The sequence below is a fragment of the Micropterus dolomieu genome, linkage group LG04 (assembly GCF_021292245.1).
Source record: "Micropterus dolomieu isolate WLL.071019.BEF.003 ecotype Adirondacks linkage group LG04, ASM2129224v1, whole genome shotgun sequence".
In the NCBI taxonomy this organism is placed as follows: domain Eukaryota; kingdom Metazoa; phylum Chordata; class Actinopteri; order Centrarchiformes; family Centrarchidae; genus Micropterus; species Micropterus dolomieu.
Window position 1 is genome coordinate 20,089,483 of NC_060153.1, and position 12,454 is coordinate 20,101,936.

Genomic DNA, 12,454 nt, shown 5'->3' on the forward strand with positions numbered 1-12,454 from the left:
GGGGGGTTGGTGTGTGTGTGTGTGTGTGTGTGTGTGTGTGTGTGTGTGTGTGTGTGTGTGTGCGTGTGCGTGTGCGTGTGCGTGTGCGTGTGCGTGTGTGTGTGTGTGGTTTAAATAGAGTGTCCTATCATCTACGCTCAGCTTCACCCTCCTGTCCTCTGCCTCTGGGGTCCATAGGGAGAGGTGTCTGTTTCACTGCCTCATGGAGTGGAAGTGAGTGGATGATGGGCTGGCAGAGACAGCTTTCATCGAGGTACCGTCACTTTTACTACAGTTCTAGTTCAGGGCTCTTGTTTGGTTGTCTCCAGACAAAGTGGTGGGAATGGCAAAGGTGCTTTTAAAGAATAGCATTCACAACAGGATTAGAATTGAATGTTTTAAATAAACTTATATGTTGTTTCTAGAGCAGCAACAGTTATGTTTGGCATTTTACTTGTGAAGGTTTTATCGCACTTACAGTAACGTTGTAGTCAACTTGAAAAAATCTTGGAGCTATCTACACAGTCTCTCTGCTCAGCTGACCACTGACTTTGCTGCGTGTGTGTGTTTGTGTAGGAGCTCACAGAGAGCAGCGTTTCTATCATTTCAACACAGATTTGTTGTTCACAATGTACTGTTAGCAAAGGGTGCGTCGATAGTGAGTTTACTGTGTCCTTTCGGATTTTAATGCATCAGAAACACAGGACGCGTACTTCTCAACATCACTGCAGCTTTCAGCACACCTGTAGCCGGTAGCGACGACAACACTGACACAGAAATGCTACTTTGGGCACTGATGCAATGACCCTGGAATGTCACGCTTTTCCCATTGGCTGTATGGGCAGTAGCTGGATTTGTGGTGCGTTCAAGAACAATAGATTTTATTTGTTTCATGGACACGCTTTAGAACAGTGTAGCCTCTGCAACCAATGTCCAATTCATAGGTCCTCCACCCTGCTTGTAATCACAGTTTTTGGGGTTTTAAAGATAAACTACATAGGAAGATAATACAGTCCTGTTTTAATTTCTGTCCTTGAAAAATTAGCAGGCAACTTAACTTAAATGTCTCTTCATTAGTACCTAAAATAGCATGATTGCCTAAAAATATAGGAACTAGTTTGCCAATACTGTTTTTCATGTAAATCAAGTGATACAATCTAGGATTATTTATTGTACATAACAGGGATTTATGTATTCATGATGATGTATATACACCATGTACTTAATGTCAGGTCAGTGGTAAATTTGAGGGCAATGAGCAATAATGGCAGAAAAAATTGTTGTCATTTCAATGTTCGTAAGTGTTTTACAAGTATCATAAAATGGTTCAGCCAGCATAGTAAATTTCACAATGAAATACATACTAGTAACAGATTTCATATACCCAAGAATGTCACCACTACATGCTTTAAGTTAAAGGGCATGACTGTCATAACGTGATAGGTCATGTGTTTGTTTGCGTGTCTGTGTGTATGCTGGTGTGCTTGACTTTGTGTGTGTGAGAGGGTAAAATGTGCTGCTGAAGGCAGTATGAGCTCCCAAACCTGCTGCACTCAGCTCCTCGTCTAGACCCACCACCGTCATTATGGCTGTTCACACCTGCACTGTGTAATTTATCGTACACACACACACACACACACACACATTTTTCTCACTTTGTCAGTAACAGTGCTGACCTCAGGTAATGGGAGAGTCCAGCGTGAAATACTCTATCGTCCTGTGTCACATACGCACACACACAAACACAGTGGAGAGGGCTTAATGTGACGTATCCATCAGACTTAGAGCGCTGACACACCTGATGTTAATCGCTTGAGTGGTCAGTGCACACATACACGCAAACACACAGAGTCACACACAGACAAAAAAGACAAAAGAAAGATTTGAGTAATTGAACTAAAAACATGATTTGTGTGAATGATAGTTATACTTGATTTTTGATCTCTCCCAATGATTAAGGATTTATTTTCTCACCAATATAGACCTTGACAATTTAACAAAAAGTGCCAAAATCTGTTCATTAAATAGGCGACTTAAAGATGCCTTTATATATTGTTATAGGAAAACCCATATGGTACCTTAGAGATAAACAAGTGTTATGTACAGTATCTCACAAAAGTGAGTACAGCCCTCACATTCTTGTAAATATTTGATACCTTTTCATGTGACAACACTGAAGAAATAACACTTTGCTACAATGTAAAGTAGTGAGTGTACAGCTTGTATAACAGTGTAAATTTGCTGTCCCCTCAAAATAACACATCACACAGCCATTAATATCTAAACCGCTGGCAACAAAAGTGAGTACACCCCTAAGTGGAAATGTCCAAATAGGGCCCAATTAGCCATTTTCCCTCCACGCTGTCATGTGACTCTTTAGTGTTACAAGGTCTCAGGTGTGAACGGGGAGCAGGTGTGTTAAATTTGGTGTTATTGCTCTTACACTCCCGCATACTGTTCACTGGAAGTTCAACATGGCACCTCATGGCAAAGAACTCTCTGAGGACCTGAAAAAAATGTAAACAATGTTGCTGTACATAAAGATGGCCTAGGCTATAAGAAGATTACCAAGACGCTGAAACTGAGCTGCAGCACGGTGGCCAAGACCATACAGCAGTTCAACAGGACAGGTTCCACTCAGAACAGGCCTCGCCATGGTTGACCAAAGAAGTTGAGTGCACGTGCGCAGTGTCATATCCAGAGGTTGTCTTTGAGAAATAGATGAATGAGTGCTGCCAGCATTGCTGCAGAGGTTGAAGGAATGGAGGGTCAGTCTGTCAGTGCTCAGACCATACGCCGCACACTGCATCAAATTGGTCTGCATGGCTGTCGTCCCAGAACGAAGCCTCTTGAGATGACGATGCACAAGAAAGCCCGCAGACAGTTTGCTGAAGACAAGCAGACTAAGGACTTGGATTACTGGAACCATGTCCTGTGGTCTGATGAGACCGAGATAAACTTATTTGGTTCAGTTGGTGTCAAGAGTGTGTGGAGGCAACCAGGTGAGGAGTACAAAGACAAGTGTGTCTTGCCTACAGTCAAGCATGGTGGTGGGAGTGTCATGGTCTGGGGCTGCATGAGTGCTGCCGGCACTGAGGAGCTACAGTTCATTGAGGGAACCTTGAATGCCAACATGTACTGTGACATACTGAAGCAGAGCATGATCCCCTCCCTTCGGAGACTGGACCACAGGGCAGTATTCCAACATGATAATGACCCCATACTAGGGCTGGACAATAAAACAATAACAATAATTATCGCAATATATTTTTTTTCAATAACAATACAACAAATGTTCAATAAATATTCAATAAATGATTGTTTATTCGCATGAATTATACACAAATTAGGACTTTTTTATTAGAATTTTTTTAGTAAGATGTCTCTTTTGTTGAGGAAACAGGTCTGAAAAAAAGCTTTTACTTAATTTTACTCACGCATATTTGTTGACAAAGATTTTATCATAATTGTTTTGAATATTCAACCTTAGATTTGTGAAGTGATCCACTGTTTGTCATCAAGTGTTGACCACAAAAAAGAGTTTAAACCTCAATTAACCATTCACCATCACTCAGGAGCAAAGCCTTTAAACTCGAAAGAAATAACATAAACGATACTTATCGTGATAATTATCGATATTGAAAGATAGGAAACTTTTTATCGTGATAACATTTTTGGCCATATCGTCCAGCCCTACCTCAAACACACCTCCAAGACGACCACTGCCTTGCTAAAGAAGCTGAGGATAAAGGTGATGGACCGGCCAGGCATGTCTCCAGACCTAAACCCTACTGAGCATCTGTGGGGCATTCTCAAACTGAAGGTGGAGGAGTGCAAGGTCTCTAACATCCACCAGCTCAGTGATCATAGAGGAGTGGAAGAGGACTCCAGTGGCAACCTGTGAAGCTCTGGTGAACTCCATGCCCAAGAGTGTTAAGGCAGGGCTGGAAAATAATGGTGGCCACACCAAATATTACTTTGGGGCCAATATGGACATTTTCACTTAGGGGTGTACTCACTTTTGTTGCCAGCGGTTTAGACATTAATGGCTGTGTGATGTGTTATTTTGAGGGGACAGCAAATTTACAATCATTACTTTACATTGTAGCAAAGTGTCATTTCTTCAGATTTAAAAGATTTACAGAAATTTTTAGAAATTTACAAAAATGTGAGGGGTATACTCACTTTTGTGAGATACTATACTAGTCATTCAACATACAACATATCTCATAAGCATTTCAATTAAATGTCAACTATCTAATGACAGGGTTTGAATTATGTATTTAAGTTGAAACAGACTATCTAATTAATATGTTGAACCACATCTGTAGATTAATGCCAAATGGCCATGTGGGTCCTACCTATTATTATAAGATACTTATAATATAATAATCATGTTCTAATAAGAATATACACTAGGCTTTATGATACTCATGGGAGCACTGAAATTTCCAAAGCCTTTTCCCACACATTAAGCCACTGAGCTCAGTGATTTTCCCTTTGCCTCCTGTTGGACTTTATAATGTCATATGTTTATAAGGTTGAATAGCTTCCTGAACTGACTCTGATGTGGCTGCATCTCTCTGCAATGGTGTTGGAAACTGGACAAATGTAAGCCTCTTATGACTACAATGACATTAGATGTCTATCCTCTATGGAACGTCAGATGAGATTCACAGAATTATTATTGTGGCTACAGTGCAAAAGATTATTCTGTAAGCATAGAGCAAATGTATTATTATAAGACAACACAGGTGAACAGTTTCATTCATATGCGGTATTCTACACTGTCTCTGCTTTTTTCTGCTGTTGTTAAAGTTTTAAACTGTCTGTATGTTGTTTGTTATTGTCACACATACACACCAGTTATGTGGTCAGTTGCGTGCAAATAAAATAAGAAAGGTAGACGACCACAAACAGATTTAAACAAATCAGTTTCCGAAACATTCAAAAAGGCATTTTTGTTAGACCTTATGGATATGAGAGAAATGTTAAACAAAACCACATTGTTTACAGTGAAACTTGCTTGAATGTCTTCCAAGCTCTGAAGCTTAGAATACAAGTGGTTACATGAGCTGTGATTGCCAACCAGCCAAACAATGAAGAGTGTTACTCAAAATTTAAACAAGACATCCCAACACCACCCACACTCTATGACTGATAGATGACTGAGATGAGCATTGCAGAACCCCCCCTCAAAAAAAAGACTGCACACAGTATATAACCAAAAAGAAAAAATGCTAGAAAAGGGAAAAAAGAGGAGACAAGTCTCTGCGATTACCACTTACAATCTCTGTTTGCACAAAACAAAGATGTCTTTTTATAGAGTCAGCAACATTTTCAGTTTAAACTCACTGAGAGGCAAGAACTTAAACATTAAATCACTTTGATATGTATTTCTATGGATCGACCCAAGGGTATTCTTGTGTGTGTGTGTGTAAGACAAGCAAGAAGTGTCTGGGTGTGTATGTGACTAAATCTGAATCAGTCAGCACTTTAGTCTTATTATTTCCAGTGGCAATATGTCCAACATTGATAAATAGGGAACACACACAAACACAGACAAACAGCTGACCCCCTGCCCATTATTACAACTCTATAAGCTCTATATATACATTGTGTGTGTGTGTGTGTGTGTGTGTGTGTGTGTGTGTGTGTGTGTGTGTGTGTGTGTGTGTGTGTGTGTGTAGCGGGGGCTGTTCCATCTGGTGTGTAAGTGTGTCTGTACTGTATATGTGTGAAGGCAAAATATCTATCAGTCAGCAGTCTTAGCCTTGTTATCTCCGCTGACACTCTATCAGAGATATAAACAATGATAAATAATGAACACACTCATCTTAATGGAGTCTGTGTGTGTGTGTGTGTGTGTGTGTATCTGTTGTAAGAGAGACCTTATACTGTATGTGTTTAGACAATCAAATGGAACATTTGTTTGTGTGAGTGTCTTTAGGTATATAGGGGGTTTTCTGCGGCTTGTATGCTGACGTTCTCGCTAGTGTGTGTGTGTGCGTGTGTGTGCGCGCGCGCATGTGAGTGTATGTTCTGAGGTTTCAAGAGTTTTTTTCCTTTTAGACATGCGGCCTTAAAAAAAAAAAAACTTAAATCACCTCTAGCACAATCCCTGCTGTGTGGGCATCTTCTTTGCCTGGTTACTCACATTTACATTTCATATTTACATTTGCATAAGTCTCTGTTCATTATACATGCAAACCATATTCCCTGTTTGCTTGCATCTTTTGAAATAAAAAAGCACTAAAAGAGTGTTTGTTGGAACAAATGAAGCAAGGGCAACCATGCATTAGAGGAGAAAGGTGGATGAGATGATCTTGTGCTGAACGTCTCTCTTGCACAAACAGTCTCTCCACATTTACTCTGCAGTATTGATTCGGATAATGATTGCAGTGAAGGCCAAGGGTGTCTGAACACACATATACATGCTTGCTGTATAAGCAGCTACCCTTATACTCATCTTCAAATAGCCGTTTAGATGACCCTTAGTTCACAGCATTTAGTTGCTACTTTGATTTGGCTCGCTGAGTTAAAATGCCCAAGTGAGAAACCCTTAGTTCAAACTCTTTTGAGCTTCCATTCTGCTGCAACCTACACTCACTGGCCACTTTATTAGACCTTTACTTGTGAGTTGTGACCGTTGATAGTCTTTGTGATATTATTTACAGAGACCCAACAATCCCCACCATGAGCAAGCACTTGGAGACAAAGGCAAGGAAAAGCTTCCTTTTAAGGGGCAGAAACCTCGAGCAGAACCATGGCTCAGGGCCATCTGCCTCGACTGGTTGATAGCAAGAAAGAGGGCGAGAGGGCTGGGGGGCTAGGGAGGACAACACATTATTCACACAGACAGTAACGGTAATAGCGGTAACAGACTGAAAATGTATTACATGTTAGATCGGTTGGCAGGACAGATGTTATGCCTACAAGTACTTTTGATTGGACTCTGCTCAGTGAAGCACGCCATGTTTGACCAAAACATTGTAGGTAGAAAGTAACCACAGCTCTGTCAACTTTACTGTGTACTTACAGAGAGCTCTGAAATCTGGATGGCTTGTCACACATATAGGTTAATCGCTGCCTTGCTCTAACTCCTCCAACAATGCTTACAAAATGTCCTATTCATGGAAGCAAAAAACACTACATTGTGGATTGCATGGTTTTGCATGTGTTACATCTCCACCACCTGTCGTTGGTTCCAGCCTTCTGGTTGATGTGATGATATGGTGGCCTATTCTTGCTCTTTGCCTGTCTTACTCTGGTCTCCCTAGCACCATTGTTTATATGGAACAGTTGTTCAGTAGAAATTGAAATCGTCTTCTTGATGGAGATGCACATAATTTGCTGTCTGATATTTTCTTGTGCAAGCATAGGACAGTAGGAAAAATGTAGGTTAGCACATGTGATTTACTGGGCTGATTGAATAAAATCACTTGCATGGTACTTTATAATGGAGTTCTACATGTTGCACAAAGACACTTCAGTGGCCTGGATGCTACCTGAGAAGTGAGCTGCCCTGATTGTCTCTTTACAGTAAACGTTTTAAACAGTAGTCCACTCAACGATTATATGCGTTACCACTTATATGTAAACACTGGAAAGATGGTTAACCTCTACTAGAGTAAGCCGTCTTAAACCTACTGGGAACTCATATTCTGTTGTTATTTGGACAGCCTTTAGAGATCACATGTATTCCACAAAGACATAAGATGCATTCTTTGTTCCACTGTGCATTAAATGATTACTAGAGGAGATGAAACTCTAATGACCCCTATGGGGAATTTGGATCATTGCAGCAGCAAATAAGATACAGTAAAGGAAAAGACCTGGAATAGAGCAAATGCAGTGATATCAAAAATAATAAAGCAGACAACAACAATATAGCATATTTAGTGCATTCATGATTAATAAAAGAAGTACATCATGTTTGTATCGTATGTAACATCAAAGCATAAATACAAAGAATATAAAACAGCATGCTACTAGAGATGAACAAATATGCACAAGGAAAATAAAAAAGGTATCTCCCATACAATATGTATTAAAAGAGGAATGTGGATTTACAGATATTTATTGCAATGAATCTGGTCCAAGGCTGCAGATCCTCAAAAAGCATGAGTCAATGTGAGCTGAAGGAATGAAAGAAATAATTCAGTCAACAGTAATGGACCAAGCTTTAATGTTACAAATCAATGCTTTTCAACTGTAATAGCCTGGTTCAACCATTTGGTTCACTGAATTGCTAGCCCAGTAAAAAGAAATCATATTCTCTAATGGTGGTGTAAGACTAGTGTATGGGTCCTGAGGTGGCCATTTTAGTTGTTGTGGTACATATTAAGTCAGCTGTGCATGCAATACTGTAATACTGGCTATTATAGCAGAAACACTGATGCTTGCTCTATTTTGTAAGAGCAGTGCAGTTCTTCCTTTCAGTCTTAAGTATACATTCTATACAAAATTGGCAATGTGAAATCACTTCCATGCAATTTAAGTGTTATTACTGCATACAGAGGGGCCAGCCCATAGAATACAAAAAATGTGGCTAAAGATTCATTCCTTGAGTATTTTAATGACAGGCCAAAATTTTACTTGTCTGTCTGTTTCTGTTCTCTCCCTGTCTGTTTCACAATCCACAGGTTTCCTCTCACCTTATCCTGAACCCAACGATATCCCTACCCCCAACAAGTAATTTTCTGAAATGCTTATCCTTAGCCCTACCACCACTGCAGAGGTGGGCACTACCATCCATCCATCCTCAACCGCTTATCCTGCGTACAGGGTCGCGGGGGGTGGGCACTACAGGAAACACAATTGTAACACAAGGGAAACACTATTTATCATTTAACCTAAGACCTGTCTGTGTCTGTACTCAGCCAAAGATCTTTTGTGTGGGAAGAACCTCACTCTGTAACACCACTGTATAATCAGAAAAGGGCTACCTGTCACAATTAGTCGTGTGTGCTGGCAGGAACAGGTTTTAGGACCCAAACGCAGGACACAGAGGCAGAGCAGGTACAGTTTCTGGGTATTTATTTAACTCAAAAGGAACTGAACTTACAGCAGAGTCCAAACTAAGGTTGTCTGCAGAGCAGCAAAAACACAGTCCATAACAAATGATCCAGGGGAAGACAGAACAAAAGGATAATCCAACAAACAAGGTTGCAGAGGAAGGCAAGCAAGACACATGGCATTGGATGAACATACAATGAACCAGCAACAGCTGAACAGAAGTCACACACATTTAAACACTGGCTAACGAGGAGGGCGGGAGCACAAACAGGTGATACTAATAATGACAGCAGACAGACACAGACAGGCAGGGTGGTGAACTGACAGGAACACAGACAGATACCAAACAGGCCCAAACTAACAGAACTACCAACAAGCCCACAGACAAATACCAACAGAAATATGAATACATATAAACAGACATACAGGGTACAAAAGACCAAGGACATGAGACAAGAATCCAACAGGAACTCAAAACACAGAACGACAAGCAGGCAGAGGAATACTGGAGGGAACTGATGGAACACTTGACAGACAGACATGGGGCAAAATAGCCAACACAGACAGAACACATGTAACAAAATACCAGACAAGAAACTAACTCAGACAATAACAGAAACCCATGTAAACAGACAAACACCGACCAACTATAACACAGGGATCACAACAGACAAAACCCATACGGGAACACAGAACCAGAACACAGAGTACACTAGACACAAGACATGAAACCAAAACCGACTAAATAAAAGATACTGAACTGACAAAACAATAACTCAGAGAAACTCAAAAACACAACAGACTATATAACTGATACTAGACACAGGACAGAACCCAAAACACTATGACAGATACTAAACAGACTGAAACTAAATGAACAGACACGCCCACAGTATGACACTATCCCAACAAGAGGTGTTCCTAGTCAACTAGTAGTCGTTAGTTCAAGACATTAGTCAACTTGTTGTCACACGTTTATCGTGTCAATTAAGTCAATATTTATTTATAGGGAATCAGAAAGTAGTTTTAGTTTCAGGGCTAAGAAATAATTTCATAAGTAACATTGTTAATGCTGTGTTACTTTACAGAGAAAGACAAAACTGTTATAATGAACCTTTAAAATATATATTTTACAAGTGGCACAAAATGAGCCGCCGGTTGCTAACACCAAAAGCAGTAATGATTCTGAATGTGTCAAAACAACCTGCAAGAAGACTGAATATTCTGTTAATATATTTCAAAACCGTACAACATCACACAAGTCTCATTGTTCAAAACACGGGGATAAAAAACTTCCAACTTCACTTGGACTTATCAACACAATGGATGATGTATAACGTTACTTATAAGTTAACCTCCTGGTGGTCCAAAGCTCCTGTGTTAGCAGTGTAAACAAATACAGACGCTCCCCAGTTCGAGTCAGCCAATAGGATTGCTAACTAGATAATGGCAGCTAGTACAGTAATGCCTTGTGCAGACTACACGACTTTCAGTGTCGGCCGATGGCCGTGCTGTTCACACTACACAACTTGCCGTCTTGTTGACAGGAGTCTTGAAGTCGTTGTGGCGTTCACACTACGTGACTGGTCGGTGACAGGGGGTCACACACTACACAAGCTGACAGTGACTGTGTCACCCGACGCTGGTCTCCAAACCACGTTTTTGTCAAGAAAACACACGTGAAATATGAAATGGGAAATGACGCGAACCTATACATAAAACAGCTGTTGTTTGTTATTATAAAGATTGCAATTATAAAGACAAAAAATATGGGTGAAAGAATGGATTAGCACATGTAGGTAGCAGGGATTGTCTAAGCTACAGAGAGAGCGGGAGGGGAGTGAAACGTGTTTTGCGGTGAAAGAGTAGCCGCCTGCTCTCATTGGCTAAATGCCCTGATTTACTCCCGATCACATCCTGACGGTCGCCGAGCTCGCCGAGCGGCAAATCGGGCTAAAAGTCGTGTAGTGTGAACTAGGCTTAAGCAGCAGTGCACTATATATATATAGATATAGATATAGAGAGAGATTGAGATATAGATGTATATAAACAGATTGAGTAAATCATGCAATATAAGGTGTTGCAAAATCAATTGGCTACAGCTGTTAATTAACATTTCAGTAAATGTAAGCATCAGACTTGGGATTGGCAGGTAGCCAATAATAAAGGGTTCAATAAACCTTGTTAGGGATATACCTAGTACAGAATGGGTGCTATTCTGAAAAAGGCATGCAATCTGTTTTTAATTTAAAATGATCTAGCAGTAAATTTTCACATTATTTCTTACTGTTATTCATTCTGTTCATATTATTTTTCTCCTCTTTCGAATGTGTTTGGGATGACAAGCTTGTTAAAACTGAGCTGGGTTGGAATTTATTATTTGTTGACCATAATTCCCATAAAAGCAATAAACTGAAATGATGTGTTAGTAATATCATAAATTATTATTTTTCTCCAATCCTGAAAGTCTTACAACTATTTAAAACTTTTAAATGCACTGTGATGTACTGGTTTGATGATGATGATCGTCAGATGATCATTTGTGTGGTGTCAGTACTAGTACAAAGGGGGTTACAAAAATCAATAAATTAATTGAAACACTTGCACATTCTGTACTTTCATATTTCTTTAACCCTGTATGGTTTATTTATTTATTTATTTATTTGTTACGTCTTTCTCTCTTTTTTCTTGTGCAACAAAGTGATCCTTGGAAAGAGGTTGGACATTAGGCAAAATTATGAAAGCATAAACAATATGCAACCCTATCGGTCCATTGTTGTGCTAATGATTTATTAAGATATGCAAATTAAATTAAGTCTTTAGATCCCATTTGTTCAAATAAATTTCAATTATCATCTCAACGTTGTAATGGCCACATTTTGGTTCATACTGGCAAATGAACACTGGGGAGGAGGGTTCCGGTAAGATGGCGGTCCGTGCAGTCGCATCTCACTGAGCCCCTCGAGAAGTCCCGATGTTATAGTTATTTAAAAAGACATATCCACTATTAACTGCCATTTGTCCAGTTCTCAGCACGAAAATGAAGAAACATAACAGCGGAAAGCCTCCGGCGCAAAAAAATCTCCCATTTGAAAGCTGTGTACACGACTATGCAGATATGGCTAACGCTAGCAAGAACAAACGAGGGCCGACAACTCCAGTGGAAACCCCTGAAAAAACACACCTGGAGAAGAAAACGAAAAGTTTGTCTCAAGAAGAAACAAACACAGAAACCATACTGAATGCTATCAACTCTCTCGGTCAACGTGTAGACGACCGCATGGAAGAATTTAGCACGCAGTTGCAACAGCACAGCTCCATGCTAGCTTCTATTGCTAGATCGGTGCAGTTCAATGCAGAAGAGCTAAAAGAGTGTAAAACGAAAATAAAACACCTGGAAAAGAAAGTGGAGACACTGACTAAAGAAAATGAAGACATGAGGGGTCGAGTACTGAAT

The 12,454-nt window shown here is 40.0% G+C and overlaps 2 protein-coding genes across 3 annotated transcripts in view; both read left to right on the forward strand.

Moving 5' to 3' along the window:
* Positions 1 to 12,454, forward strand: part of LOC123969844 (zeta-sarcoglycan) — a 187,625-nt gene that overhangs the window by 11,971 nt on the left and 163,200 nt on the right. The gene's annotated exons all lie outside the window — the stretch shown is intronic.
* Positions 11,933 to 12,454, forward strand: part of LOC123969843 — a 2,166-nt gene continuing 1,644 nt past the window's right edge. Inside the window, exon 1 of one of the 2 annotated variants that reach the window (XM_046047567.1) lies at positions 11,933 to 12,143. In XM_046047567.1, coding sequence (XP_045903523.1) covers positions 12,038 to 12,143 — 106 coding nt within the window. In that variant the 5' untranslated portion in view covers positions 11,933 to 12,037. Of the gene's footprint in view, positions 12,144 to 12,207; positions 12,441 to 12,454 lie in introns of those variants that run through there. The other variant, XM_046047568.1, reaches the window with a different exon arrangement.